Source organism: Morus notabilis, unplaced genomic scaffold, assembly GCF_000414095.1.
Source record: "Morus notabilis unplaced genomic scaffold, ASM41409v2 Scaffold307, whole genome shotgun sequence".
NCBI classification, from domain to species: domain Eukaryota; kingdom Viridiplantae; phylum Streptophyta; class Magnoliopsida; order Rosales; family Moraceae; genus Morus; species Morus notabilis.
Window position 1 is genome coordinate 378,439 of NW_010361515.1, and position 27,036 is coordinate 405,474.

Consider the following 27,036-nt stretch of genomic DNA (forward strand, 5'->3'; position numbering starts at 1 on the left):
GACTCGATCAGTTTCCCCCCTTTTTTCCTTTTTTTTTTTTTTTTTTTTTTTTCATTTTTGGAGTTGTTTTTGCATTTTCTGACCATAATCAACAGGATCAAAACTAAATATTCCGACAGTTCAAAATTGGAGCATTGTCCAATTAATGTGAAGGATTAAAGACCCTAATAATCACCTAACACTTTCAATAATGAAGAACTCAATCTTGTTAGTATATGATTTCTGCCTTGTAGGAAAAATTACTAATGTATTGAGATATATTAAAATTTAAATTGATGAGAGGCGAATAAGATACCTTGCAATGGCCATTGGATTTGTCCTCAATGATGCAACCAGAGGGACGTTTTCTGCATTTAACCAATGACGCATCGATGTTTTCTTCGACTTCGTCGATGGAAACATCAACGATGGCCCACTGCTCCGCGTTCAATTGCTTGCAAAATCGGACAAAATACACCTCTCTAGTTGGCACCGTTGGCGTGAGCATTTGCAGCTCCGCAAACATCTGCAACCACAAGATTATCAGTGTTCAATTTAAACGAAAGTGAAACGACGACGACGCAATAATAATTATAATAATAATAATAGTAAGAGTAATATATTGTCACCTTAAACTATTTAGTATCAACTATAAAGTTCTTTAGTTTTTAAAATTTGACGTACCAATTGTACGGCACCATTCTTATTGTCTCCTTCGCCGCTGCAAATAACGTCGACCATGGCAGCCTTCGATATCATGCACGGAAACATTTCCTTCCATTGATTCTATCAGAGAGAAAACATCCAAAAACAATACAAAAAGAGTCCTTTCAGTTCACGACTTTTGTAATATGGACGCTATTATATATATGAAATGAATATATACGTTTCTCAGTTTCATGCAGAAAATATCAAAACGCTAGCTTTTTTATTTTTTAATTTTTATCTTTTTCTCCGAGTTTAGTTACCACATCCATGAAGCTTTGCACCAAACGAGGAAGATCAGCGAAGACGACGCCGACCTCTCGGGAGGCCTCGATGGATCTCTTCGGCCCTTTGATATTGCTGGGGTTCTCAACGTTGAACTCCTTCACGTACTCGTCGTAGTTAAGTATTTCGCGGCCGGTTTCGACGCTCCGAACCCAAAGCGGTTCTCTGGCTGTGGCCATCTTCACGAGCTCGTCTATTGACTGGTTCACAATCTCCATGATCCTCGACTTCTCGAGCCCGAATATCCCGGTGTAAAAGTCCAAAGAGCTTCTGTTTTCTTGGTCGTTTCCGGCGGAGCACGATGGAGATGTCGCTCCCAGAGGGTGTTTTCTTATAGCTGCTCGGAGCTTCTCAACCTTCGAAAATATAACATGCATGAAATGGAGTCAATTAACTGTCCAACTGAAATAAGATGAAGTGTATATTTATATACTATATATCTAACCATTTTAAAGCAATTTTCTTTGTCTTTCCCTACGAATGAAATTGTTTAGCTTTCTTCCAAATTGAAACGAAAAATGTTTAATGACCTCCCTAGCTTGTAATATTCACTAGCTTTTCAACAAATTATTATTTCTATGCAAAGTTGTTCGTGTAATAATTTATGATCACCAAATTTAACATTGAGTTAATCAAATAAACATTAAATCAAGACAGTTAACTAAAACAGTAATATATAACCGTCAAACATCTAGGTATTCAAATAATTTTTATTTATTTTTGTCCGTAGTTATGAAATATAACTTTTATAAATATTAATTGGAAAAAAAAATGTCAGTAGAAATGATCTTCAATTTGCTTAGAAATAATAATGTGTAGGTCTAAAATTAGGACGTACGTAAAAATATGTTATAAATTAATTTAAAAATAATAATAAAATCTTATATAAGATATTTATGGGTCCCAGTGGTTCCAATTATTAAAATGACTAGCTACGTACCTCAGCTTTGAGTTTGGCATTTTCAATTCGCAGTTGTTGTTCCTCCGTTGTCATGGTGGCGTCTCTGCTAACTGTGGACGTGCCACAATTGGGGCAGCAAGATTTGTTAATTTGCTCCCTCAAGGACTTGTTCTCATCTCTCAGTTTGTCTATTTCTGATTTCAACAAAGAGTTCTCGTGGCGCTCTTGTATAGCCTGTACAAAAACCGACCCATTCTCCATTACAAGACAATAGTCATTACAAAAAAACAAAAAAAAAAAGTCCAAAAACGATATAAAATAATAATAACAAAAGAAAATGCGCATATATTCATTTGCTTTAGTTATTGGATTAAATTTTCCATGTTTGATTTTTGAGTGTCCAAATCGAAAATTTATAGCGCGCGATGTAAAACTATTTTAAATCACAAATTAGACGGTGAGAAAATTAAACCAACCCTTACAGTTTCTACCGTAAATTTATTATTCCTATTTTAATTTTAATTTTTTGATTCGTGGACATTGACAATACCTTGATTTGGGTTCGACGATTTTGGAACCAAAACTTGACCTGTCTTGGTGCGAGGCCCAATTGCTTGCTTAGTTGCTGTCTTTGCTTCTCATCCGGATGAGGTGATTCCTTGAAGAGCCTGCAAGTGTAAAATGGGATTTTAGCTTATAGATTGTGCGCTACAACCATATTACCAGCTAGAGGCCAAACTTCATCCAACAGTCACCGACACATTGCTGACAAATATTGATGTAAACTAAACACATAATTCTTCTTGAAGATAATAAGCAACAAAAGTAAGAAACAAAAGGGAAAGTTATTAGGTCCGAATTTGTTTCTGGGAGAAGTACATCGTACACCGTATAAAATACTTTTAAAGCTGCCATACATATGTATATATATTAGATGTAGTATGGTCTGTGCAAACGTTAAAGGCGATTTTAACCGACCAATTAGCAAAAGCAAAACCATGTGCGTCCAAAATCATATCTACCTAAAACACTGAACTCATGTTTGTGGAATTCATTGAACTCGAAAGTAACCCATTATATTTACCCCACCCTAATAGTACTAATTAATCTCCAACTATTGGCAATGCATAATAACTTTTGTAAAGTTTTAGCTGCCATTGATAAAACTATAAGGATCTTCATCTAAAAAAACAGTAATAATAATTATAATTGTAGTAATAATAACAACGAGAAACAAAACAAGAAAGGTAATAATAAAGAGGGTAATATTATTTACGCTTCCATTTCTCTAATTTGGTCAGCAGTGTGCCTATGGTACTTCTTCCTTTTCTTTTTCTTGTTCTTGTCTCCATCGCCAGTGCCATCGTCATCATGCTCTCCTTCTCCATCAAACTCATCATCCGACCTCGATCTCGCCGGTCCCGAATTCTCGCTGCTCATCTCCACCGTGTCGTCTTTCTTCCCGCCGCAGCTCCCTTCCTCCCCTTCCTCCACCTCCATATTTGCCGCCGTCGCCGCTGCCCCAGCATCGCGAAAAATCCCGGCCTTAAACACAAAAAAAAAACAAAAAAGAAAACAGCAAACACGTAATTTTGAAACTCAAAAGGGTTAGTAGATGATATATATATAATTTTTATTTTGTTTTGGTAAGCTTACAAGGCTGAGAGAGAGAGCCGGAGAAGCGAAGTAGTCTTTGGTGTGAGAAGTGGGTGGAGTGTTAGACATGTCCACGCCCATGGCAAGTTTGGTTTGTGGGATTTGTTTTTGTTTCTGAGGTGTCGATGGAATGGGGGTTTGTTTTATTTATGGGCAAAAGTGGGTTAAGTTAGAGAAGAGATAGAAAGAGAGAGAGAAGAAATGGAGTATGGTTGATTAAAGGATATAAAACAAAATGAAGTCCCGAGAGGGCTTTGTTTTTCCTCTGTCATTATGAAGACTTTGAGAGGGAGAAATAGCAAAAAAAAAAAAAAAAAAAAAAAAAAAAAAAAAAAAAAAAGTGGAAGGGGTTACATGTGAATTTTTCAGTTGACTGTTAGATATTCTGAGTGGAATGTGAAAGACTCAACTAACTTTAAGCGGTTGAATCTAATCGCCTTCAACGGTATTTTTCTGTTTTCTTCAGCCTCTTGAGCCACATGATAAGCCTTTTGCTTTTGTGGGTCGGCTCACCTTGGCTCGCTCAAGAGTGGGTTATTTTCTTTTTCTTTTTTTTGGTTGAAGTTTGGAGGTAAGCAGTGTAAGGGCAGACAAGATTTAATGAGTTATTAAGGGCCATTTTTTTAGGGTATACTAGCGGCCTATAAATGGTGCCTACCCTAACTCTCTCCATAGCTAATTAAATTCTCTTATTTTTTACCGTTTTTATTTCTTTTCTTTCTTTGGGATTGAACTTGATTGTGATATATATGAAAGCTAGAAGCTGAATCATGACATGTGAAGGGCAAAAATATGGAACATAAATAGAAATGGTACAAATTATAAATGGTGTTACACATTATAGTACCAAAATTGCTTAAAACTCATCATATTATTATATATATAGCTCACTGAGCTGGCAAATTATTAGGTGAGGGAAAGCTTGGCATTGGAGATCAAAAAGGGTCCCAACGCCATGTGTGTTAGATCTCTCATGCATGGTGGGTATCAACAATTAGAATCCAGTACTATCTACTTGATACAGCAGTAATCTCAAACAGTTTTGGAAACAATAAATCATGATTCCCCTGGTGGGTACTACTGCATGGGTATGCAAAATTTAGATGATCATTATCACCAAGTAATAAATATACCAAGAGAGAATTTGAGTTTACAGGATGAAAAGAAAGCAAATAAAATTAGGTTTGAGGCGTATTGTAAAATACTTTTTTTTTTTAAGTTTTATTTGTCATCACTTCTCAAAGTTTATTAATGAGTTTTAATGGCAAATTTCCCCGAAGATACAACAAACTTTTGAACACAATATCTAGCAATAATATTGAGTTCTAAAACATGAATTAAGTCTGTAAATTTTCTGGAGATAATAAAAAGATAGAGGTGTTATTTCATGAATAAATACATTCTTTTCAAATATCACAATCATTCACATAAAGGTACCATTTGAATGTAGAGGTATCTCTTCATGTATTCTTGCACCTATTACAATAGATATGTCTATTGTTAATAGGTATTTAAATATGTATGAAAACATATCACAAATGATTGTAATGATTCGGCACGTTTCAGATCACGAATTACACATTTTCACGTTTCCTGCAGTTTCTGGTGTTGCAGTGGATGAAAATCCCGCTGCAATGGGTTTACCAGAGCTAGCGGGCTCCTGTGCAGCAAGACTGTGCGCTGCAGCGCGCAACCAGCGCGCACAGTGCAGTTGCGGCAGCACAACCCGCACATATTGTGGGGTTAGTGCGCTGCAGTGCCTTTTTTGGCGCTGCAATGCTTTGAACTTCCCCCGGCTGCTCCCTTTTGTGTTTTAACACTCCAAAATGATGTGATTTTGAATGTGAGAGACATATTATAATCTCTTCAACAACAATGGTGGGCCATGATTTTATAAGTGTATTATTTCTCATGTTTATTTATCTATTACTCTATTATAAATCAGAGTTCCTTGTTTTAATGTTCAAAAACTTGTTTAATCTATTTATTTGTCGTTTTCTGAGTTTTATTTTATTTTATTTTGTATACTCTCTCTTCTCTATCCTCGAATATTCATAAGAGATAAGCTGAAATAAAAAGATGTTTTATATTTGAAAAATTATGGGCATAAATTAATATAACCTAACTTGTTTTGTTTCTCTTACGAACGCAATCTTATCGGAGATTAGTGTTAATTTCGTTTTTGCGTATCCTTTACAGCAACAAATATGCTTAGTAGGATTTAGGCGAGTAAAAATAAGAGCAAATAATAATTATGATTATATATTATTATAATTATAATAGCAATTAACGTGCTTTCTAAACACGGCCTACAGAAAATGAACAACAGAAAACGCGTCATGAAATGGTGATCTAACTTTCAAAGTCCTCTAACGCTTTTTTTTTTTTTTTTTTTTTTTGAACTTCTTGTTTGTAACGTAATATAAAAAATGTACGTGTAGATCAAAATACCAGTTGATTCAGAATTTCTAACGATAATTGGCTGCGCCGGAAAAGAAACCTCTGTTAATTAACGCTGAATTTTCCATATTGCAGGCTTTTAGACTATTAACAATTTTCCATAACGTAGCTATTAAGTAAGTTAAAAATCCGTCATTTGAGCTCAAAAATTAGTACAACATTATCTTATGACTTATCTGCATGCTTAAATTTTAATAATATTTACTTTAAAAAAAAAAGGTCTATTACTTATCCTTTATTTTAAGTCCATTTAATAGTTTGCATGAATCACATTTCATTTATAAATGGAATCAATTAATAAGGCTAATTGGTGTTTATTCAAAGATTGGCCACCATTCGAACTCCAAAGATGATTATTCCATACCATGTACACGTAATCGTCGAAAATACGTTGAGCAAGTTGTTTAGAATGTTTAATATTGATGTTAAACTTAATATCCTAACTCTTATCATAATCCTAAATCTTTATGCCTAATGGAAAGTGATTCAAATAAATAGAACGCAAAAGTTGCGTGTCATTTTCTCTTACCAATGATTTGTTTTAATGTTATAACTGACTTTTAAATATTGTACATATTTTTTCCACATAAAAAATTCAATAAGAGGAAGTCCAAGAGCATTTTTTTTTTCATTTGTTTTGAACAACTCCATAATTCAGTTATTTTACTTGCTTGCAACGACTCTCCAATTGATGTCCATTTCTTAAGGGCACTATTATAGGCTACTGTAGTTGATATTCTCTGTTGAATTTGCTTCATTAGTTAATTGGTTTAGGCATATAATTTGACTTGAATCCTCATTTAATCAAATGATTTTCCAATATTATAACTCAAGGTTGCTATCTTCTTTTCACCCACTCCTTTTTTTTTTTTTTTTTTTTTTTCTGAGACCCTTCATCTTGGTTTTCTCATAAAACCAAAATAATTTGATTTTCCTTCCTTATTAAATTTATTATTATTATTATTATTTTATCTTGGTGGGAAAAGAAACCAAAAATAAACTTAAAAAGAAAAAAAATAGTAGGAATCAGCTCAGCTTAGTCACAAGCCAAGCCACATACATAAACAAGAAGCCAGTCACTGGTCCAATAGTTATAAAGTCAAAAAATGCAGTCATTAGCAACAAGACATAATATATGGGAATCAGTGTTAGCATTGTGGTCCCCGTTTCTTTTTATCTGTATAATTATTTCTATATTTCTGTGTCTTTATATCATTTAAAAGGTAGAAAGAAGTGAATGCAAATAATGAATTTGCATCCAAGCATTTATATAATATTCTTAACAATTCACTCCAACACGGATAAGTCAAATACTTAATCCTATTACCTTAGACTTCAGACATCATGATAACAAATATTAAATTCCACAACAGTTTCATGTGACAAACACAAATATTTATTTTAATCATCAGCCAGTTTTTCTAAGAAAATTTATTACGCTCCTATAATTTTCCACTAACACCTAATTTCCCTATTATTATTGGCTCTCCAATCAAAAGAAAACTATGTGGTGATCTCTTTAACCGAGATAAGAATCTTCATACATATTTCATGGTCTTCGTAGAAGAATAAATTAAGAACAAAACAAAGGTATGAAGATAAATTATCACACTTTTGAGTTTCTTCTTACATTTTTCTGAGTATTTACGTTTCACATTCTCGAACGACAAGCAATTGCCAGCGGTTTAACCGGTTGGTTGGGAAAAAGAGCAAAGTAAAAGTGTTAAAAAACGAATAATTGATGGCTGACGAAGTTAAAACATATTTTGGCGTCACTTGATTTCATGATTTTATATATTTTTTATGGTACAACACGTCAATTTTTTGTTCCTCTATTGTTAACTGGGTGTGTTTTTTTTTTTTCACATTTAAAAGTCATAACTCAAATTTTTTTATGTGAGAGAAAACACGGTAACAGAAAAATATAATTTAAATTTTTGTGAAAGAAAATATCGTAGTAAAAGAATTTGAGTTGTATAAAAAATAAAAAAAAATTCAAGTTGTTTCAAAAAAAAAAAAAGTAAGTTTTTCTAACTACTCCATTAAGTTCTAAGAGTCTGATTTATAAGTGTGCGCATGAAAAATAGTACATCGTACGTACACCATAAAAATACTCCTAATCATAGGTTCAATAGCCGAACCACCTTGGGACTAATGGAGGCATCGATTTGTATTAAAAAATTTTGCAAAAGTTTAAGCAATACCCCGAACTTTGATTTTTATTTTTTTAATATACTTATATTTCAACATTTAAAATACTAAATAAACCAAAAATTAACCATATTATTGCATAAATTCTTAATTTTGTGTACCTTAAACTTTAAAAAATGAATTTAACCTAATTGAAATAGTTACATTATTATTTTAGTTTAAAATTTAGATTTAGCTCACGTTTCTACACAAGAAATCTCCTAGTTCCGCCATTGCGAGTCCTTGAAATTTGATTTAATGGCTAAAAATAACTTGGTGTATCATGTTTTATCATTAAGGCTTCTAGAAAAAAAAAAAAAAAAAAAAAAGAGAAGAAAAAAAAGAGACAAAAATTAAGATATATCAGGTGGGGAGCACATGCGTAAATAGTCGAAAATATTTGATTATTCTTGCCTAACAGTGAGACCCCCAGTCCCCACTGCAGAGAAGCACACAAGTAAAGTCATAATTTTGAGCTTGAAACTTTTTACTTGCTTTACTTTTTCTCTTCCATCAACCAACCATTGACCTCCAGTCCATTTAAATCTGAAATGCTTAAGAGAAACCTTGATTGCTGTTAAATGTTGTTGAAGCAATTCCTATAAAGTTTATCAACACTATTATGTGCCACTGCCACCAACATCCATAATTAAAAGTTTTGGTGCCATATAAGTAATGATTAAGTTTATATATCTGCAATTCAAATCATCAGTATATTATTCATTTTTATATCTTTATTATCTTTTTTGTACAAATTCTCCTGCATGGTAGTTGGGAATGGTAGATAATATGAAGCAATCACATGATTAGTACAAACCAAACAGAAAGAATGGTATTTATTGATTTTTTAAGGTTCCTTTTTGATTCCTCTCTCCACTTTATCTTTTATGTTCCCTCTCATCTTCCATTAGAGAAAGCAAAAAGTGAAACCCAGAAATGCACAAAAGAAAAGGGGGTATCTTGCTTTCTTTATTTTCAAGTATTTAAGGTTTCTTATGAAACAAGATTTGGGGTCAAAAACATGAAACAAAATGTCAAAATTAGGCATATAAACACAGTGAAAAGAGAGGAAATCTTGGTAAATTTATTTTCTTTTTTTTTTTTAAAAAGGTGATTGGGGGATTCAAAGAAGAATATAAAACCATCACCTACTTTCACGGAAATGGTGTTGATAGAAAGCTAACAACTTGGAAAGATGTCATATTGATATCCACCTTGGAGAATAGACTTTAAAGTTTAAAATACACCTCATAAAAAATATACCATATAATTATACGAGTATAAAAACAGAAGCAAAATAAAGAGAGTAAAGCAAAAAATACTTGCAATAAACAGGAATCAACTCTTTGTTCTTGCATTTGACTGTTTCTTCAACTTATCTTATATATAGCTTTAAGTATACATTCTATCTTATTACAAACCAAAATACAAATATTGATTCTTCCCCTCTCTAGTCTCTGTAACAACTTCAAGATTTAGTTTTATCATTTGGCTATATACCATGGATATAGAGCACAAGACACAGAATACATGACAACCATAAATGATTTTTCACGTATAGGATACATGGAAAGTGAAAAGTAGAACCTCATTGGATAGTTTAGCAGTCCTTATGTCATATACATATGTTTTACTTCATATTTGAACTGACAAACAATCTGACTACTAATATTGCAACTTGATATCTAAACCAGAAAACTGCTCAGGAATTAAAAGTCGCCTACCTGATCCTCCCACCCAACTCTCTTATAATTGATTTTAGTAGTAGTCCGACACTTTCTTAGGTTTTCATGACCATCATTCATTACAGTTAGGCATGTGTGTAATCTCACATTAATGTGTTGCCTAAGTGCCTTAAATTGATTTTGGAAAAATTACTATTTCATCTTTTTTTGGTAAGTTATTGTTTTTTGTTTTTGGACAAAGGTTATTTTAGTTTATTAGGAGTCTATAAATAAGTGTTTTATGTAAAGTTTTATGTGTGCTCAAAGAAAAGTGCGCTCAGAAAAAAGTGTAGAGAAAGAGCACATTCTTTTGAGAAAAAGAGAGGAAAGTGAAGAGAGAGATAGACAAAGGGTATAAGGGATTTTGGGTAGAGAGAGAAAGTGAGAAAGTTTATTAAGTGTATAATTCTTAAAACTATTAGTGAATTTTTCTCCCTCTTCTATGGACGTAGAAAATTTTTCTGAACAATTTAAATCTTTATCTTCTCTATTTTTCTGTTATTTTTGTTTCAATTTATTTTTTGCTGCGTGGGTGTAAGGGTGTGTTCTTCTCTAACAACTGGTACAGAGCTGTGGTGAAGATTAAAAAAAACCAAGATGATGTCCGAGATAAAGTTTGAGCAGATTGGACAGTTTAATGGAAAGAGTAATTTCAGTATCTGTTAAAGTACAGTGAAAGATGTTTTGATTCAGCAAAGATTACTGAAAGCGCTACAAGTAGAGAAGCCATAAAAGATGAAAGATGAAGATTGTGAAGAATTGAAAGCGAGAGCGGTAAGCACTATTCGTTTAAGTTTTACTCTTGAACTGAAATATAGTGTTATGAATGAGACATCTCTTTATGAGTTATGAAAAAAATTAGAAAAAGTTTATATGTCGAAATTCCTAACAAATAGATTATATTTGAAGAAGCAATTGTACAAGTTGAAGATGGATGAGGAAAGTGATGTTAGAGACCACATAAATAATTTTAATAAGTACATAACTCAATTATTAAGTGTAGATGTCAAAATTAATGAAGAAAATAAAGTGGTAATTTTGTTAGCCTCCCTACCCAAATTATATGAGACTTTGGTGACTACACTGTTAGCTGAAAAGACAACGTTGATTATGGATGAGGTGTCAACTACTCTGTTAGAGACTGCAAATATGAAGAAGCCAAGTAGTACGTCTCATACTGAACAAGTTTTAGTGGCTAAGTCAGATTCGAATAGAGGTAGGAGTAAGTCACGAGATAGATGTTATGATAAGGGAGATGATTGTTCCCCAATCCTGACCAAGGAAGGATATTGAGTGCTACTATTGTTATAAGAAGGGGCATATTAGAAGAAACTGTGAGGAACTGACAAAACATCTTAAAGAAAAGAGAAAGCAAGAAACCCAAGAAACTTAAGATTTTGTAAATGTTGTTGACGACAAGTATAATAGTGAAGATGATGTTTATATTGTTATTGCTAATGAAAATATTTTGACTCTTGGATCTTGGATTCTGGATGCTCATTTTATATGGGTCCATATAAGGAATGGTTTGATTCTTATTAAGTCCTGTGATGCTGGTATTTTGTTGATGGCTCATGATTCTACTGCTAAAGCTGTTGGAATATGTATTGTTAAAGTGAAGATGTTTGATGGAGTTGTGAGGACATTAACAAATGTTAGGCATGTTCCTCAAAGTTTGATTTCTTTAGGAGTTTTGGACACTTTGAGTTGTGAATACTATGCGAATGATGGTTTTACGCATGTCAAGATAGGTGATTTAGTTGCCATGAAAGATGAAAAAGTAAAAAACTTGTATAAACTGATTGAGACTACAGTTATAGGTGGAGCTATGAAGGTTGAGCCAAGTCACAAAGAATCTTCTTCTGTTGTGAAAGAAGTTGTAGGAGTACAAGAGTGCAATAAGATGATAACATTTTAAGATGATAAAGACAAGATGATGAAGACTTATAGCAGTGAAGATACTTTGAAAAAGAAGAAAATAATTTCTCGTGTCAAGTTTGATGAAAGTTTAAACTTGATATAGGATCATTCTTGTTGAAGTTTGCATTGTCGATGTGATGACGGATTTCGAGATTGGATATCCAAATGAGCGAGTTGAGAGAATTTGAGTTAAGGTGGAGATTGTTGGGTAAGTGTCTTAAATTAGTTTTAGAAAAGTTACTATTTCATGTTTTTTGGTAAGTTATTATTTTTTGTTTTGGGTAAGAGTTATTTTATAGTTTATTAAGAGTCTATAAATAAGTGTTTTGTGTAAAGTTTTATGTGTACTTAAAGAAAAGTGTGTTCAGAGAAAAATATAGAAAAAGAGTACCTCCTTTTGAGAGAAATAGGGGAAAGTGAGAAGAAAGATAAACAAAGAGTGTAAGGGGTTTTAGGTAAAGAGAGAAAGTGAGAAAGTTTATTGAGTGTGTAATTCTTAAAATTGTCAGTGAATTTTTCTCCCTTTTCCGTAAGCGTAGAAAATTTTTTCAATTCACCTAAACTTTTGTTTTCTCTATTTTTTTATTATTTTTTTCAATTTATTTTTTTACTGCGTGAGTATAGAGGTGTGTTATTCCCCAATATAATGAACATCATCAAATATAGTAATTTACATCTAAGACTAATATTACGATAGTTAGTGAAAAATTTCCAATCACTAGCTTGGTTATGAAATTCCAAGACGATACGCAAGCCGCATTCTCACAGAATCGACGGATGTGGTTGCATCGAGAGCTTTGGTTTAGTATAATTAAATAAAAGAGTATTGTGAGTTAATGCTATATGAAAAGACCTGACTTGCTATCCAACATTGAGAGAGACAGTTAGTTATTGAAGAGTAGATGAGATGGTAGTTTTGGAAGTCAGCTGAAAAGCTACCACCAAATGAAATGGGGGCCTTCCAGGATTGAGCAGACAATAAAGAAAGGAAACAAAAGCCAAGGCTATTCTATACTTCATTGAAAAGAGATTTGACTGTTCACTTTCATGTTACTCATTTCATGAATGTTCACATTCTGGTTGTGATGAAATTCTGCAATGAATGAAAATGGACGTAACTCTCACATCAAGAGTGAACCACTATAAATATTGCGTGTGTTTTCTTGTCTTTCTTTATTTTATTGCTCTAGTCAGTAAAAGGATTATGGCTTAATCCGTATCATGAAGAAACTGAACAAAGGAATTAGGACTCCGGTGTCTGCAAAAACAGGACGTTGGCCGGAACAAACAAGCATGTAACAAACAAATTTAAGAACACGATTGAACAAAACTTAAGGCATTAAATAAGCTAGAGTAGATTGTAGTTGATTTTCCAGCAACAAAATTCTACTTGATTGTCCCTCAATGTCATAATATGGAAACAAGAGAAACAAAATGTTCATACTTAGGCTTTAAGTTGCCGCGGGAAAAAAAAAGTACATTCCTCATATTTCAGTAACTGCCCTAATGGCCGACCAATCTTCTTAGTTTGAAGCATGTATGTCTTTCATCAGAATGTTAATTGGGGTTTTGACTTACTATATGTGTTTTCAAGAAGGTAAGACATTTATCAAGTGATGAAAAAGAGATTGATAATACCAGAAATTTCCTGATACAAAAGTAATTTATCAAGTGGCAGTTAGAACTATATTTATTTTATACAAACAACTAGATAGGATAAAGTGCCCAATCCTCCCATTATTAAACAATTAATTTTCAAAAATGACGAGTCATTTGATTTGCAAGGAATCACAATAATCTTGTCAGACGGTATATAGTGGTTCAAATGGTTAGGCATATATAACCTAGCAACTTCACAGTTTAAAAAGATGATCACTGAAGAGGTAAAACAACTACCAGTCACAGTCAACAACTAACACAAACTTGTATTCATTATCGATCAAATCCATGTGCGTGCGTACGTTGGCAAGCTTCAATGTTACAAAAGTAATGAAAATAGTAATAGACCTTACAAAATGCTTATTCGAAAAAGGAATGACGTCCGTCTGCTAACGTTTGCAGGTGACTCGCGAATAATTTTTATTCAGGAATCGACATTCTTACAAGACAAAATCTAAATGAAAGAAGGGTGGAAAGTGAGGGAGAAGTGGACTGCGCCAAGAACGACAATACAAATAAAGGAAGATGGAAATAGACAAAAAAAACTTTGGTAAAGAGTAAAGAAATTATGTAAGATCCTTGACCAATGCAGGCGACTTGTGATCACCCATCACAATGTGCTGACAAAACACACAGATTTATTAGGTACAAAACCATAGCAAGAGATCTACAACAGTGCAACGTATGATGTCTCGAATTCATCGCTACTTTTACGGCGAAAAGCCATCCTACTCTTAAGGAGTATTAACATAATCGAACATTTAGCCCATTGTAGTATTCTAACACCACTCTTGAGTTCCTTTTTTGTCAAAGACCAGCAGCATTTTGCTGCTAAAAGCGCTTCTCTGCTCAAAGAAACGTTTCAAATGGCTATGGAGGAGCATACTACCCCAAGAAGAGAAACACTGTGTTATTTGGTTGGGGAATTCGTTCCCTGATTCGAATCATGATTCGTGGTTTGTTACAATATTTTCTCTCATAAAAAATACACATAAATCGAAAATAATTCTAATCACACGGTTTTAATTTATGAACCAAACGTCTCTTAAATGAAAAAAATGCTACTACAGAAAGATGCTTTGCCAAGCCAATTCCCATGCTCAGCTTCTAAAAAGCATCTATCCAAAAGAGCAGTAGCAAAAAGGAAATGTTTCACAGTAAATGAGGACAAAAAATTAGTGAAAAAGGCTGAAACCAAGAAGTACTTTTGCTGTAATGCAAACTTTTCTAAAGTTGCTTTGAAGCTCTGTTCTAAGGGAAATGAAGGGTGTAAATATGACTGTCCCAATCATGACTGAGCCTTCCAAGTTCCAACTACTGTCACATTTGAAGTGAGAAAAAGATTAAAGAGAAACCGGCCCACCAAAGACCAGACCGCATCAGTAAAGAATAATATTCACCATAGGTAGCTTAATACAAATGTGAAAGGCCCACTAAGATTCATCCATAGCCGCTAAGAATTAGATTGGATATCATAATTCTTTTTATTTACCGAGGAAAGTACATATCATGATTTTATACATATTTATTATTTATTTTATTTTAAATAATTAAGTGTCATCATATGATTTATTATTATTTTTTATTAATTAAATAATAATTATTTATTTTGAGTGGAGTGGCATATCATGTGTCTCTCAGACTCTGTTTTTCTCTGACGTCCATAACCTAACCATTTATGCAGTATTGAGGCAATAATTAGGCTCCACAGATTAAAAAACAACTGCATATATATGTAAGAATTATTATTAAAAATACCCCTTAAAATATGTACATTCCTTTAAAACAATTCAAAACACTACCGATTTATAAAAAACATATCAAAACACTCCATCGTCTAATTCTGCCAATAACCCAAATAATTTTACTGACGCGTACTGGTAAAATAAATCTACTGATGTGGCATTACCATTTAACTTAACTAAATACATTAATATTTAAAAAATGATTAAATATTTAAAAATCTGATAAATGATTAACATTAAAAAAAAAAAAACATTGTCTCCTTCCACCGCCAAAATCCTCAAACCAAGTTCTTGACCAGTGCCAAACCCTAATCCCCACCTCCACCAACCATGCTGACTCCTTCTCTTTCCTTCTCTAGTCTCGCGATTCATTCCTCACATCCAACCACAAGGACTACAACAACCTCATCCTCCCTCCTGAGTCAAATCGCTCAATCTCAACCTCAAACTAGCTCTATCTGACGTCAAGCGATTAGACATCTGTGCTACCAAGGATCCTACTCCGTCGCCGACTTCGTCACTGAAACACTATCATTAAGGGAGCTCTGTTGGATCTGTTGATGTTATTATCTTGGGATGGGTAAATGATAACACCGGCTTGTTCATTGGCACCGCTGATTTGGTCAGAATCGGCCGAGATGATCAGCTTTCTTTGACTTCGCAGCTGTTAATAGATTAATTAGAGCCGGATAATTATCGAGGACAACTTTAAAGTGCTTACTGATATTCTAAATTTAGATGAAGGCTATCCAGATTGGTTCCTTTCTTTTGTTTTTCTTACTAATAAACAGATGGCTTATGGGGATTTTTTTTAATCCTTCTTTTTGGTTTTTTTAAATCCTTCTTTTTGGTTTTTTTATCTTTGAATAAAAATTGGGTGGACGATTTTGTTTCTTTTGGATTTTTTTTTATTTTTGAGAATTTTTACTGTATTAAAATTTAAATTTTAAATTTAAATTAATAAAATAAACAGAATTTTAATTTTTAATTTTTTCACACATTTTAAATTTTTATTTTTATTATTTATAATATTTAATCACTTTTATTCATTTTATTAGAATTAAATATCTTCGATTAATGTTTAATTACATGATACTTTAGCAAAATCGCTTGGGTTACAGACAAAATTATATAGAGGGGACATTTTGATATGTTTTTATAAATTAGAATGTTTTTAAACTGTTTTAAAAAATTAGATGGTATTTTGAGATATGATACATATTTTAATGATCATTTTTAAAAATAATCTTATATGTAAAAATAATATGCTACGGTGAACTAAAAAAATAATTAAATGATCTCGTTTATTTCACCAATTTAATTTTTAAAATTAAATTTTACTACAGTAAATTTTTTAAAAAAATAACTATATTTAATTTTTTTATTATATTCACACATAAAATTATATCTCAATTTAAATTAAAAATTTAAAACAACAAACTAAACTATCAGCAAACTAAACCGGATATAATTGAACAACACACACATTTCAATGCAGCCTTTTCTAATTTGAGCGAAAGGAAACGACTTGATCAATTATAACTGAAACCCAGAAATCATTTACTTGAAATTTGAGTTCTCATTATTTGTGAGAAAATAATCGTGAAAGCCCACCACTGGTTTAAGCTCCAATTCGCCTTTGAACTTCTTGAAGAACCAAAACAGCATTGGGCAATAAGATTGAAGAAAGGCAACCTTTTTTCTGCCCCTTTTTTCTCAAGAAACAACCAGAAAGAGTACTTTCTCCGTAGAGCAAACTGAATTCTTCTCAACTAAAACCCCTTAAACGAACGTCGATTGACAGTCGTATACATCCCCACTGTGGTTATTCTTGTCGTTTGTTAATTGTTATTGGCTTTATTATTGCAAAAGACGAACATTTTTGTGGTACATAAAACTCAGACCACAGAAGCCTCCCTCTCTCTGTCCCACTGGAGAGTAAAACAGTATTCTTTCCTTTTCAAATCCGAATCTTAATCCAAATCTTTATATTTCGGGTGTCGTGATAGGTCATCATCTCCTCGGCCATAATCTCTGCGAGCCTTGAATTAGAAAAGAAAACCATCTTTCTTAACAAAAGAAAAAAAGAAAACTTGTTTTTTTTTTTTTGGCATTATTTTCTTAATTTTTTCTTTTGGGTATAGATGGCTTCCCTTGTTGCGAGCTTGCCTCCGCCATTGTTGGTCCAAGGAAGGAAAACCCTCGTAAGGACCTTTTCGAAGCTTCCAGTGTCTCCCATTAAAGGTAAGCCAAGCCTAACGCGGTTTATGAAGCAATAGTTTTTGGATTTTTTTTTCCTTGTTTTGGTTTGGAAGCATTCTGTTTTCAGTTGAAATGTACTTTCTACTTTGAATAGAAGTTTCTTATTCTTTCCGAATCCAGTTTTGTCAACATTTGAAGTTAAATACATAGTTGACTTTTATAGATTCAGCATGTTGCCAAGGTGTATATGACAGAATATGAGTTTGGTCCCAAATTCAGGACTTTAGTTCAAGAGAAAATTTTGGTTTTTGGGCTTGGCTATATAAGAGTCTTTATGTTATGTATTTGGATAATATTTGGATTTTGTAGGATTGTGGGAATTTAGAATATAAAAGAAAAGTTCATCATTTGGACAAAAGACAACCCAAAATTTTGCTAACTGGTGTTTCTGAGAAAAAGAAATATTCTTGATATCATTTCTGAAAATGCCATGAGTAAATTTTGTGTCTCTGCTGTGCTTTATTCTTGCTTCTCCATTTTATTGATTTTTGTACTTTGCAGAGAGACAGAATCGTGTTTCTGTTGCTGTGAAGGCTACTGGGGAGAACTCCGAGTCATCAACCTCTCTAAGTATCACTAAGTCAGTTCAAAATATCGTAAGTTGTCTCGCGATCATGTTGTTCTTTATTTTGAAGTGACTAACGCGAATGATTGTTTTCTAACTATGGGATTTTGTAGTTTGTATTAGTTTTTTCGCATATCAACCGTACTATTATCCGATATGGCTTTGGTTTATGCAGTGGGATAACTCTGAAGATAGGCTAGCTCTCATTGGGCTGGGATTTGCAGCTATAGCAGCTATATGGGCATCAACAAATCTGGTTTCGGTATTTTCTAAGCCTCTTTCTTCTTCTGAATTTTTGAACAACAAAGAATAATAACAATAATAACTTATACGGCTGATAGGCAAGAACTAGTGAACTGAAGGTGGAAGGAGTTGATTATGAGTTTGTCTTTGATACCATTCTTTTCATTAAGGGATTGGTATAGGCGTTTCTGCTTTGGAGTAAAATTAGGAATATGCAGATGAAGACTTAGTGTGAGTATCTTTGTTGTTGAGTGGAGCCTAACTAGGGTACTTTAAGGGTTTGAGAGATGTGCGATTTCTCTTCTAATCTTCTTCTTCGTCACTACAACAGCTGAAAGTGGATGTAACTCTAACAAGAGGGTGAACTGCTATAAATTTTGTGTTATTGTTTGTTTGCTTTTTTCTATGATTCCATTGCTCTTGCCTCTCGATAGGAAGTAGGATGTCTAATTCTTAACATTTGTTTCTATTCCCCTCCCACACACATGCACAGTTCCTTTGGCTACCAACGGATTTCGGTTACGGTCCAAGCACTGATGTCTAATTCTTAACATTTGTTTCTATTCCCCTCCCACACACATGCACAGCTCCTTTGGCTACCAACGGATTTCAGTTACGGTACAAGTACTGATGTCTAATTCTTAACATTTGTTTCTATTCCCTCCCACACACATGCACACTTCCTTTGGCTACCAACGGATTTCGGTTACGGTACAAGTACTGACCATTTCTTTCCTCCTCAAATCCACTTCCCAATAATGTGTACAGGCCATTGACAGGTTACCTATTATCCCAACCGTGCTGGAGCTTGTGGGCATTTTGTTTTCTTCAGTAAGTACCATGATGCATATCTGCTTTTCCTTACCCCGCCCACCCCCCCTTGGGATCATCTCATTCCCATATGCTTAAAAGAAGTTTCACTTTGGTTTTCCCTTTTTTTCTCCTATATATCTTGGAAATCATAGACATACATGCATATACGACGTATGTTGTATATCGTACAGAGACAAATATGTTATATATTCTGTTTATGCTTCACTTTTTTCCATTGACACGATCATCTTTACACATTTCAGTGGTTTGTCTACCGCTACCTCTTATTCAAGCCTGATAGGTAAGAAAAACTTTCATCTTCCATAGAACATTTTCTTAGTTGCATCTGAATGATGAGGATTTGTAATTGCATGCCTATAATTAACTGTTGTCCAAATATTTTAAGGACATGTTTTAACCGTATTAGAGCACAGTATTGTATAATAATACAATAATACAATATTTAGTTGTAAACTAATATGGATGGTAAATTAATATAGTCTGTTGTATCATTGAATACGTCTCATTTTTGACGTATTGTATTATTTTATAGTGGATCAATGTCGGGGTTGGGCAAGACTAGAGGTCGGGGTCGGGCCAACATAGAGTCATGTCATAGCCTATAATTGTTAAGAAATTTAGAGATCAATAATTTATGTCGGGATTGAGCAAGACTAGAGGTCAAGGTCATGCCAGCGCTATAATTGTTGAGAAATTTAGGAGGCACAATGCAAATTTTTTATTTTTAAAAATTACAATTTGACCCTAAAATTTTTATGAAATTACATTTTGACACAAAACTTTTGTAAAAGTATACTTTGACCCCAAAATTTTTATAAAATTTTAAATTGACCCCAAATTTTTTTAAAAAAATTTATATTTTGACCCCAAAATTATCAAAATTTTGCATTTTGACCCCTTATACAATACATCATGACACCAAACACCGTATTGTATTATGATAATACAACATAATACAATACACCGTATACAATACAATATAACTACCAAATATGGCCTAAATGACTTTCTCGGATTTTCTTTGGCTTTGTCTCAGAGAAGAGCTGTTCCAAATCTACAACAAAACGATATTGGATATCTTGGGCCGCCAGTGAAATGTGCTGCCATATTATGAGTGTATATTTTAAAATTAGGGTCTTTATAATGGATTACTATGGTGGCGAGAAAACAATACCACCATTATTGTTGTATTTAAGTTTCTTGTAATATCATAAACACATAAGATCCCGTTCTTTGCTGTGGTCGTTTGAAATGTTTAATTTTCTGTGTAACTAACCTCTAATTCTAGACCCTTATTTGTTTATTATAATTTTCGTAAGTGAGGTTTTTTTTATTTTTTATTTTTCCTCCCTGCAGAGCTTGTAATATATTTGTTGTTGCGTTAAGGAAAAAAGAGAGAGAGAGAGAGGAAATGAATCTAGAGGAATTGACAATCATACTCGGTATGTTTTTTCTCCCAGTAGTGGAGCCATGAACTTTTTTTTATTGGGTCGTTTCCTTGAACCAACGTCGTTTGTTCAAATTGACAATCATATATACTCATGTATTAAACCTTTACATATTCCAATAGTTTTGTGAATTTACAATAATAAACTCAGCAACCACTATAGTAGAATGGGGGATGAGCAAAATAAACGTTTAACTGAAAAAACCCTCTACAACGCCGCGTTTGATCTAATAAGTATTTAATCACATGATACGATTTGCAGTTTAAAATATTGTCACGTCAATTAATAATAAAAATTATATTTATCAATAAAAAAATATCAGCTTTACATTAATTACTACACATATCTCATTAATTACTACACAAAAATTAAAATTAGAGTCGGTCTCTTCGTTATTATTTTTCTTTTTATAAGCATTTTAACTGACTTCACTTTACAGGAGAAGTCACTCTATTAAACCTCTTTCGTGGTTAATGGAGGACAGAGCCAGGAACCTCTAGTTTGTATACGAGTATGACCCACTGGCGGCCATAACGACCACCATCAACCGTCCCCGTAGTGAGTATACTAACCGATTATAAGCGATGTTCCTTGTGTTGGTGCTTCACGTCTCTTTACTTCTTATTCTGCTCTGAAAATTCAAATGCCACTTCCCTCCGTTGCAAAGCCAAGGAGAATCTCTTTACTTTCTGAGTCTCAACATACAGCGTCCTCTCTCATTGACTCTACAATCTTTGCTTCATCATCCTTTCCCCAAACCCAATTCTCAAATCACCCACCAAATCCTCAAGGACACCACAATTCCAAACGACAAGCATTAACCTTTCCTCCTTTTAAAAGGCTTGTTGGTCAGTGCTTTCACGGGGCACCAGCTTCCTACTATGCATCTCTCATCCAATCTTGCATTACTAGAAAGGCAATCAAACCCGGAAAACAGCTGCATTCTCACCTGTGCCAAATGGGTCTTGGATTTAATACGTTTTTAGCTACTAAACTGGTCAATATGTATTGTGTTTGCGGTTCTTTATGGAATGCCCACCACTTGTTTGATAGAATTCCTAAAAGAAATTTGTTTCTTTGGAATGTTCTGATTCGGGGTTACGCGTGGAATGGCCCGTACGAGGTGGCGATTGCGTTGTATAATCAAATGTTTGATTGTGGTCTTGTGCCGGATAGATACACGTTCCCATTTGTGCTGAAAGCTTGTTCGGCACTTTCTGCTATTGAAGTAGGGAGGAAAATCCATGAACGTGTAGTGTATACCATGTGTGAAACTGATGTGTATGTAGGCGCCGCTCTGATTGATATGTACGCAAAATGTTGTTGTCCACAGAGCGCCCGGCGAGTGTTTGACAAGATTGAAGAAAGAGATGCTGTGCTGTGGAATTCAATGCTTGCAGCTTACACGCAAAATGGGCATCCAGATGAATCGCTTGCTCTGTGCAGCGAGATGGTGTTGGCGGGCTTGAGGCCAACTGAGGCAACTCTTGTGACCGTCATATCTGCTTCAGCAGACATTGTAGCGCTTCCTGCTGGGAAGGAGCTTCATGGGTTTAGTTTGAGGAACGGATTTGAATCAAATGACAAGGTGAAAACTGCACTGGTAGATATGTATGCCAAAAGCGGTTCCGTGAAGGTTGCTAGGACTTTGTTTGAGCGACTTGGGGAGAAGAGGGTTGTCTCGTGGAATGCCATGATCACTGGGTATGCAATGCATGGTTATGCAGCTGAAGCACTGGATTTGTTTGAGAAGATGAAAGGAGGCGGCGCTGTGACTGATCACATAACTTTTGTGGGGGTCCTAGGGGCTTGTAGCCGTGGGGGCTTGCTCGATAAAGGGTTGATGTTTTTTGACTTTATGGTAAGAGAATACCATATTGAACCCACAGTTCAGCATTATACATGCATGGTCGATCTGCTTGGGCATTGTGGGCAGTTGAATAAGGCTTACAATCTTATAAAGGAAATGAAGGTGATGCCAGATTCTGGTGTATGGGGTGCTCTGCTGAATTCATGTAAAATTCACGGACATGTTGAGCTTGCTGAGCTGGCAGTCGAGAAATTGATGGAGCTTGAGCCTGATGAGGCTGGACATTATGTGATCCTATCAAACATCTATGCTCAAGCAGGTATGTGGGAAGGAGTTGCAAGACTGAGAAAGCTAATGATAGACAAGGGAATTAAGAAAAGCATTGCGTGTAGCTGGATTGAAGTGAGAAACAAAGTTCATGCATTCCTTTCAGGAGATACTTCTCATCCTAATTCGGCTGCTATATACGCGGAACTAAAGAGGTTAGGGGGATTAATGGCTGAAGCTGGATATGTCCCTAGTACTGATTCAGTCTTCCACGACGTGGAAGATGATGAGAAGACTAATATGGTTTGTAGTCACAGCGAGAGGCTAGCAATTGCCTTTGGGCTGATAAGTACAGAGCCAGGAACGAGGCTTTTGATAACTAAGAACCTACGGATTTGTGAAGATTGCCACATTGCAATCAAGTTCATCTCGAAAATCACCGAGAGAGAAATCACCATCAGAGATGTCAATCGTTACCATCACTTTAAAGATGGACTATGTTCTTGTGGTGATTATTGGTGAGTGAAAGAAGCATAGTGGAAGCAAAGCAAAGCAAAGCAAAGCGTTGTTTATTGTTCTATCCATAAGAGTGTGGAAACCTCTCTCATGACAAAATATAAAAGACAAATTCTGTAGCTATACAACAACATTATGAGAAAATAGAGAATTAATTCCCTTGAATGCCCGGAATGAGTTGCTTCTTTGTCCTTCAAGGCTGTTCTCTCTCTCAGGCTTCCTTTTTCAAGATTTTTCTTTATTTCTTGCCTATAGATTCTTCACTCAACCGGGATAGGCAGCCTTAAGAGGCACAAGTTCCAATAGCTATCAGTCTAATAGTTGTTATTGAAGAGACTTTTTATCATCACCGGAACATTGTGCTTTTAACATGCGCGTGCTCATTTTTGCCTTCCAAAATTCTGCTGCCTACGTGTTCACATTCGTCCTCCGTTGAAGCTTCAGCTGAACGAAAGAACTTTGTTCATAATGCAGGCAATATAAATATGATTTAAATTGTATCTGAGAAATAAACTAGATATCTATATATATATATATATATATAGGGGGCAAATACTATGTTTACAAGGTTTAATGCGTTTATGCGTCATATTCCCTCAAACCTTATTAAGAATTTGGTATGATAGACTCTTTATGTGGGAGACGTGAGATTTGTTTGGTAATAAGAGCCACTCTAGTTCAGACCAAATGAGAATATCACCTTTCACGTTTCTGCAGGTGATGATCTTCTTAAGGAAATCCTGGAAGTTTATCAAGACAAGCCTCTCCTGCTCCATATAGACGTTTGCGTTATGCTCTAGGTGTCCCAACATGTTTACTTTCTCATCACATAGCGCATCTACTCCAGGAGATAGCAGCATTCCGTTCATTCCATTGACATGTGTGGATTTGAGAAACTCTGCGTTGACACCATTTTGATTCAAATGATCATCAAGAATAAGTTCCTCAACATCTGGCAGGTACGGGAAGTTTTCCTTGTCCTCCAATCGGCAGACAGTCACTCTATGGTTTTCTTTCAATGCTTGCTTATTTGACACTGCCACCAAATTTGAGCAGAAGTGCCTTATGGATTCCGGACTAATGACATCCGCAAACACCGATCTTATGCCAACACCAGCAACAGTAATTAGTCGTTGCAGAGGAACAAAGTTCTGAAACTATGACTCAAAGTATGCAAAAAAGAGAACATTATTTGCAAATTTATGAACCTGTATCTGCGAGGAGCAAAGGACAAGGCAGATGGTGAACCAGAAGTTATAAGAGGATTCACCTGGTAAGCATACAAAGAAAAAATGAAAACATGAATCGAGGAAGGAATTAAAGACAGAAGCAGTGCTTGAAAGTGTACTCACCTAGCAAATAGCAATGAAAGACATTGTTGAGTTAGGACATCAAGAGTACCTGGGTCAAGGTATTCTTCTTATTTGAGCCAAAAGGCAGTATGGCAGCAAATGCTGCAATATTCGCCTCCCTCACACCGGTTTCCGTATAAAGTTGGACCACAGGGGAAAGTGCCAACTTCTCCTCAGACCCTTCGTAATTCTTGCAGTCCAAGCACTTACAACTTTCAGAGCAGAGCATGTTGGCCTGGAAGCACTCACAGTATCTCTTTAAGCAGCAGGTTTTCTTACATTGACATCTCCTTTTGTGCTGTGCTGCTAATGGACTTTCCTTGGTAATAGGTGAGTTGTTAGTCAGCTTAGGCTTGAAAGCATTTGGGTTGCGCTCTAAAATATTTTTTACAGTTGCACGCCTCTCGGACTCATTTTCAATATTGTTGTGACAATCAACACATTTGCACCCATTGCAGTAGATTCCAGAAGCAAAGCATTCACAGTACCTTAAAGCAGATAATCATTTTGCAAGAAATCAAATCTACCAAATTGAGAAAGCGGTAAAAATTTGGTTTTACTTTGAAGGTTGGACACTGCATACAACGCAGAATCCTGCAGAATTCTACAGGGAATTTAAGCACCCAGTATGAACTCGATTGAAAAGCCAATTCCAAGAAAAAGCATTGTTTATACTTCACTGCATCAGCCTTAAATACGAGTTTATATGGACAATTACAGGACGAATTATCAGGCATATCGTGCCATACAAATTGTAAAAAACTTCAAGAGATCAATATAACATGCTAGGTGCAACTTCGCAGATTTTTGGGATGAAAAATGATGGTGTAAATAACTAACAATGAATTTCCAGCCTAGAAAGCGCGATGCATAATGAAACTAGTCCATATGAAAGAAATGTACTCACAACTTTAAGCACTTTGTTTGCTTGCAGCCGCATTGTTTATAATGTTCTAGAGTACAATTATCTCCTTTAGCACATTCCTGTGGTTGTGATGTTGAGGAATCTTTCTCTCTACTTCAAAGCAACAAAACAATCAAAAGAAACGACATTAAAGTGCTAAGCTAAAATTTTCTGAACCACATTTTCGTCTTTCACGTGAGAGAACTAATTTGTGTGTACATTTTATGTAGTTACGTCATCCAGTAATCAGTATCCTAAATCAACCTTATACTAGTTGAACACAAAATTTGATGGTAGAAATATAAATGGACAAGAAGATGAAAACATGTTATTAAATCATTCGTGTGAAAGTAAAGCATTTACCAATATCTGGAAACTCTCAATCCCTATGTTAAGTATAGGGAGAAACACAATGTTGTTTGCCGAAAGCTAAAAACAGGAATCATTTCAAGAAGATCTAGAACAGTTCCCTTTTTTTTTTTTTTTTGAAGGATCCAGAACAGTTGCAGTTACTAGTCATTTCTCTTGAACAACAAAAATCAGGAATCATTCCCTTTTCTTTTATTATTTCCATTTTATTAGTCAAAACAACAACATGAAGTTAGCAATGGAGGAGAAATAAGAAGATTTAACTAGAAAACATGTAACATAAAAAACTGAACAAATCTAATCCAAATATCAGTAAACAATATTATCTACTGGAATTTTCCGTTTGGTCTCCTTTGTTTTTTCTTCGAATGAGCAGAAAATAAAATATGAAAATAGTGCACATTTCGTATAAGAAACCTGAAATTGCAGAGGACTCACTCTGTTGAAAATGGAGTTGACGGCGATAAATGAAGCTCCAAGTTAGGCTCCGCGAGCGACTGAAAGCGATTCGGCAACGAAGAAGCGGTAGCCAAAGAAAAGCCCTGGAACACTGAAAAATCTAGCTTTTTGGCGCGAAACCTTGAAACTCCATAAGTGCCTCTTCTTCGCCTCATTTGATTTTGGCGGGAGAGGTCACTTGCTTCTCTGAATCACCACATATTTTGATCACATAGGTAACATTACAAATACATGAAAAGACGTTAATCTTCTGTGAAATTAGTAACGTGTATATTTTCCAATTCTTTGTTTGGCAGCTGAGAAAACGCATGAAAGGAGAGAGAAGCAGTTTTCCTTGAAATGTGAATTTTAGGGACGTTTGGTTTTCACTTTCCGGGAAACCAAACAGCGTGAAACAAAATTTTGAGTAAAACATCAAATTAAGCACTTTTCAATTTGAAACACGAACGTGGCTTTCACTAGCCGGAAACCAAACAACATCATAATTCGAATTAAACGTTGGAAATTTCCATTTTCTCGTAAAACAAACATAATTCCGAATTCCAAATTCAGTAGAAGAAAATCATGTTTAATCAAAGTGATCACGGAAGTTTGCCTTGAAGACAAATGCCGGTGACTAAGCATTGCTCGTTGATGGACGCCGCCGGCGAGCTCCGACTGTACTGCTTGGAGTCAATGGAGAGAGAGGGAGAGAGAGAGATAAGGAAATTTAGGAAAGAATTTGAAACTGAAATGTGAAGAATCCAAAACTTTTTTATATGTGCTGTACTGCTATGGCAAGGG

General features: G+C 34.6%; 4 protein-coding genes across 6 annotated transcripts in view; 2 read left to right on the plus strand and 2 right to left on the minus strand.

Annotated features, from left to right (window-relative positions):
- LOC21408879 (homeobox-leucine zipper protein GLABRA 2) overlaps positions 1-3,768 on the minus strand; it is a 5,511-nt gene extending 1,743 nt beyond the window's left edge. Inside the window, exons 1-7 of the mRNA XM_010099780.2 lie at positions 3,527-3,768; positions 3,147-3,415; positions 2,421-2,538; positions 1,910-2,104; positions 948-1,325; positions 664-765; positions 296-505 (exon numbers count right to left, since the gene is read on the minus strand). Coding sequence (XP_010098082.1) covers positions 296-505; positions 664-765; positions 948-1,325; positions 1,910-2,104; positions 2,421-2,538; positions 3,147-3,415; positions 3,527-3,607 — 1,353 coding nt within the window. The 5' untranslated portion in view covers positions 3,608-3,768. The remainder of the gene's footprint in view (positions 1-295; positions 506-663; positions 766-947; positions 1,326-1,909; positions 2,105-2,420; positions 2,539-3,146; positions 3,416-3,526) is intronic.
- A 13,230-nt stretch (positions 3,769-16,998) lies between these two features.
- LOC21408880 (protein CURVATURE THYLAKOID 1C, chloroplastic) lies at positions 16,999-20,463 on the plus strand. Of its 2 annotated transcripts, XM_024166739.1 has the most exons (7): positions 16,999-17,233; positions 17,369-17,468; positions 17,988-18,082; positions 18,227-18,313; positions 19,063-19,125; positions 19,371-19,408; positions 20,165-20,463. In XM_024166739.1, the coding sequence occupies exons 2-7, from the start codon at positions 17,369-17,371 to the stop codon at positions 20,220-20,222; spliced, it is 441 nt and encodes a 146-aa protein (XP_024022507.1). In that variant the 5' UTR covers positions 16,999-17,233; the 3' UTR covers positions 20,223-20,463. The 2 variants fall into 2 exon arrangements, with proteins under 2 accessions (XP_024022507.1, XP_010098083.1); XM_010099781.2 differs by having other exon boundaries at positions 16,999-17,468.
- Positions 20,464-20,500: 37 nt separating this feature from the next.
- LOC21408881 (pentatricopeptide repeat-containing protein At4g21065) lies at positions 20,501-23,188 on the plus strand. The gene is made up of 2 exons (XM_010099782.2): positions 20,501-20,570; positions 21,016-23,188. Exon 2 carries the CDS (start codon positions 21,220-21,222, stop codon positions 23,173-23,175), a length of 1,956 nt encoding a protein of 651 aa, XP_010098084.1. The 5' UTR covers positions 20,501-20,570; positions 21,016-21,219; the 3' UTR covers positions 23,176-23,188.
- Positions 23,189-23,510: 322 nt separating this feature from the next.
- LOC21408882 (protein tesmin/TSO1-like CXC 6) lies at positions 23,511-26,444 on the minus strand. Of its 2 annotated transcripts, none has more exons than XM_024166738.1 (6): positions 26,233-26,444; positions 25,429-25,536; positions 24,571-25,009; positions 24,378-24,439; positions 23,870-24,270; positions 23,511-23,613 (listed from the first exon to the last, which is right to left on the minus strand). In XM_024166738.1, the coding sequence occupies exons 1-6, from the start codon at positions 26,406-26,408 to the stop codon at positions 23,516-23,518; spliced, it is 1,284 nt and encodes a 427-aa protein (XP_024022506.1). In that variant the 5' UTR covers positions 26,409-26,444; the 3' UTR covers positions 23,511-23,515. The 2 variants fall into 2 exon arrangements, with proteins under 2 accessions (XP_024022506.1, XP_010098085.2); XM_010099783.2 differs by having other exon boundaries at positions 25,429-25,539.
- Positions 26,445-27,036: the final 592 nt, after the last annotated feature.

What these genes read in the sequence shown, in the direction of transcription:
- LOC21408880 (XM_010099781.2), top strand. Translation starts at nt 17,369, where the DNA reads ATGGCTTCCCTTGTTGCGAGCTTGCCTCCGCCATTGTTGGTCCAAGGA. An exon ending in CTAAGTCAGTTCAAAATATC is followed by an intron (nt 18,083 to 18,226) that starts GTAAGTTGTCTC and finishes TGGTTTATGCAG; the next exon opens with TGGGATAACTCTGAAGATAG. An exon ending in TGGGCATTTTGTTTTCTTCA is followed by an intron (nt 19,126 to 19,370) that starts GTAAGTACCATG and finishes TACACATTTCAG; the next exon opens with TGGTTTGTCTACCGCTACCT.
- LOC21408881 (XM_010099782.2), top strand. Translation starts at nt 21,220, where the DNA reads ATGCCACTTCCCTCCGTTGCAAAGCCAAGGAGAATCTCTTTACTTTCT.
- LOC21408882 (XM_010099783.2), bottom strand. Translation starts at nt 26,408, where the DNA reads ATGAGGCGAAGAAGAGGCACTTATGGAGTTTCAAGGTTTCGCGCCAAA. An exon ending in TCAACTCCATTTTCAACAGA is followed by an intron (nt 25,540 to 26,232) that starts GTGAGTCCTCTG and finishes GTTGCTTTGAAG; the next exon opens with TAGAGAGAAAGATTCCTCAA. An exon ending in AGAAGAATACCTTGACCCAG is followed by an intron (nt 24,440 to 24,570) that starts GTACTCTTGATG and finishes TATGCTTACCAG; the next exon opens with GTGAATCCTCTTATAACTTC.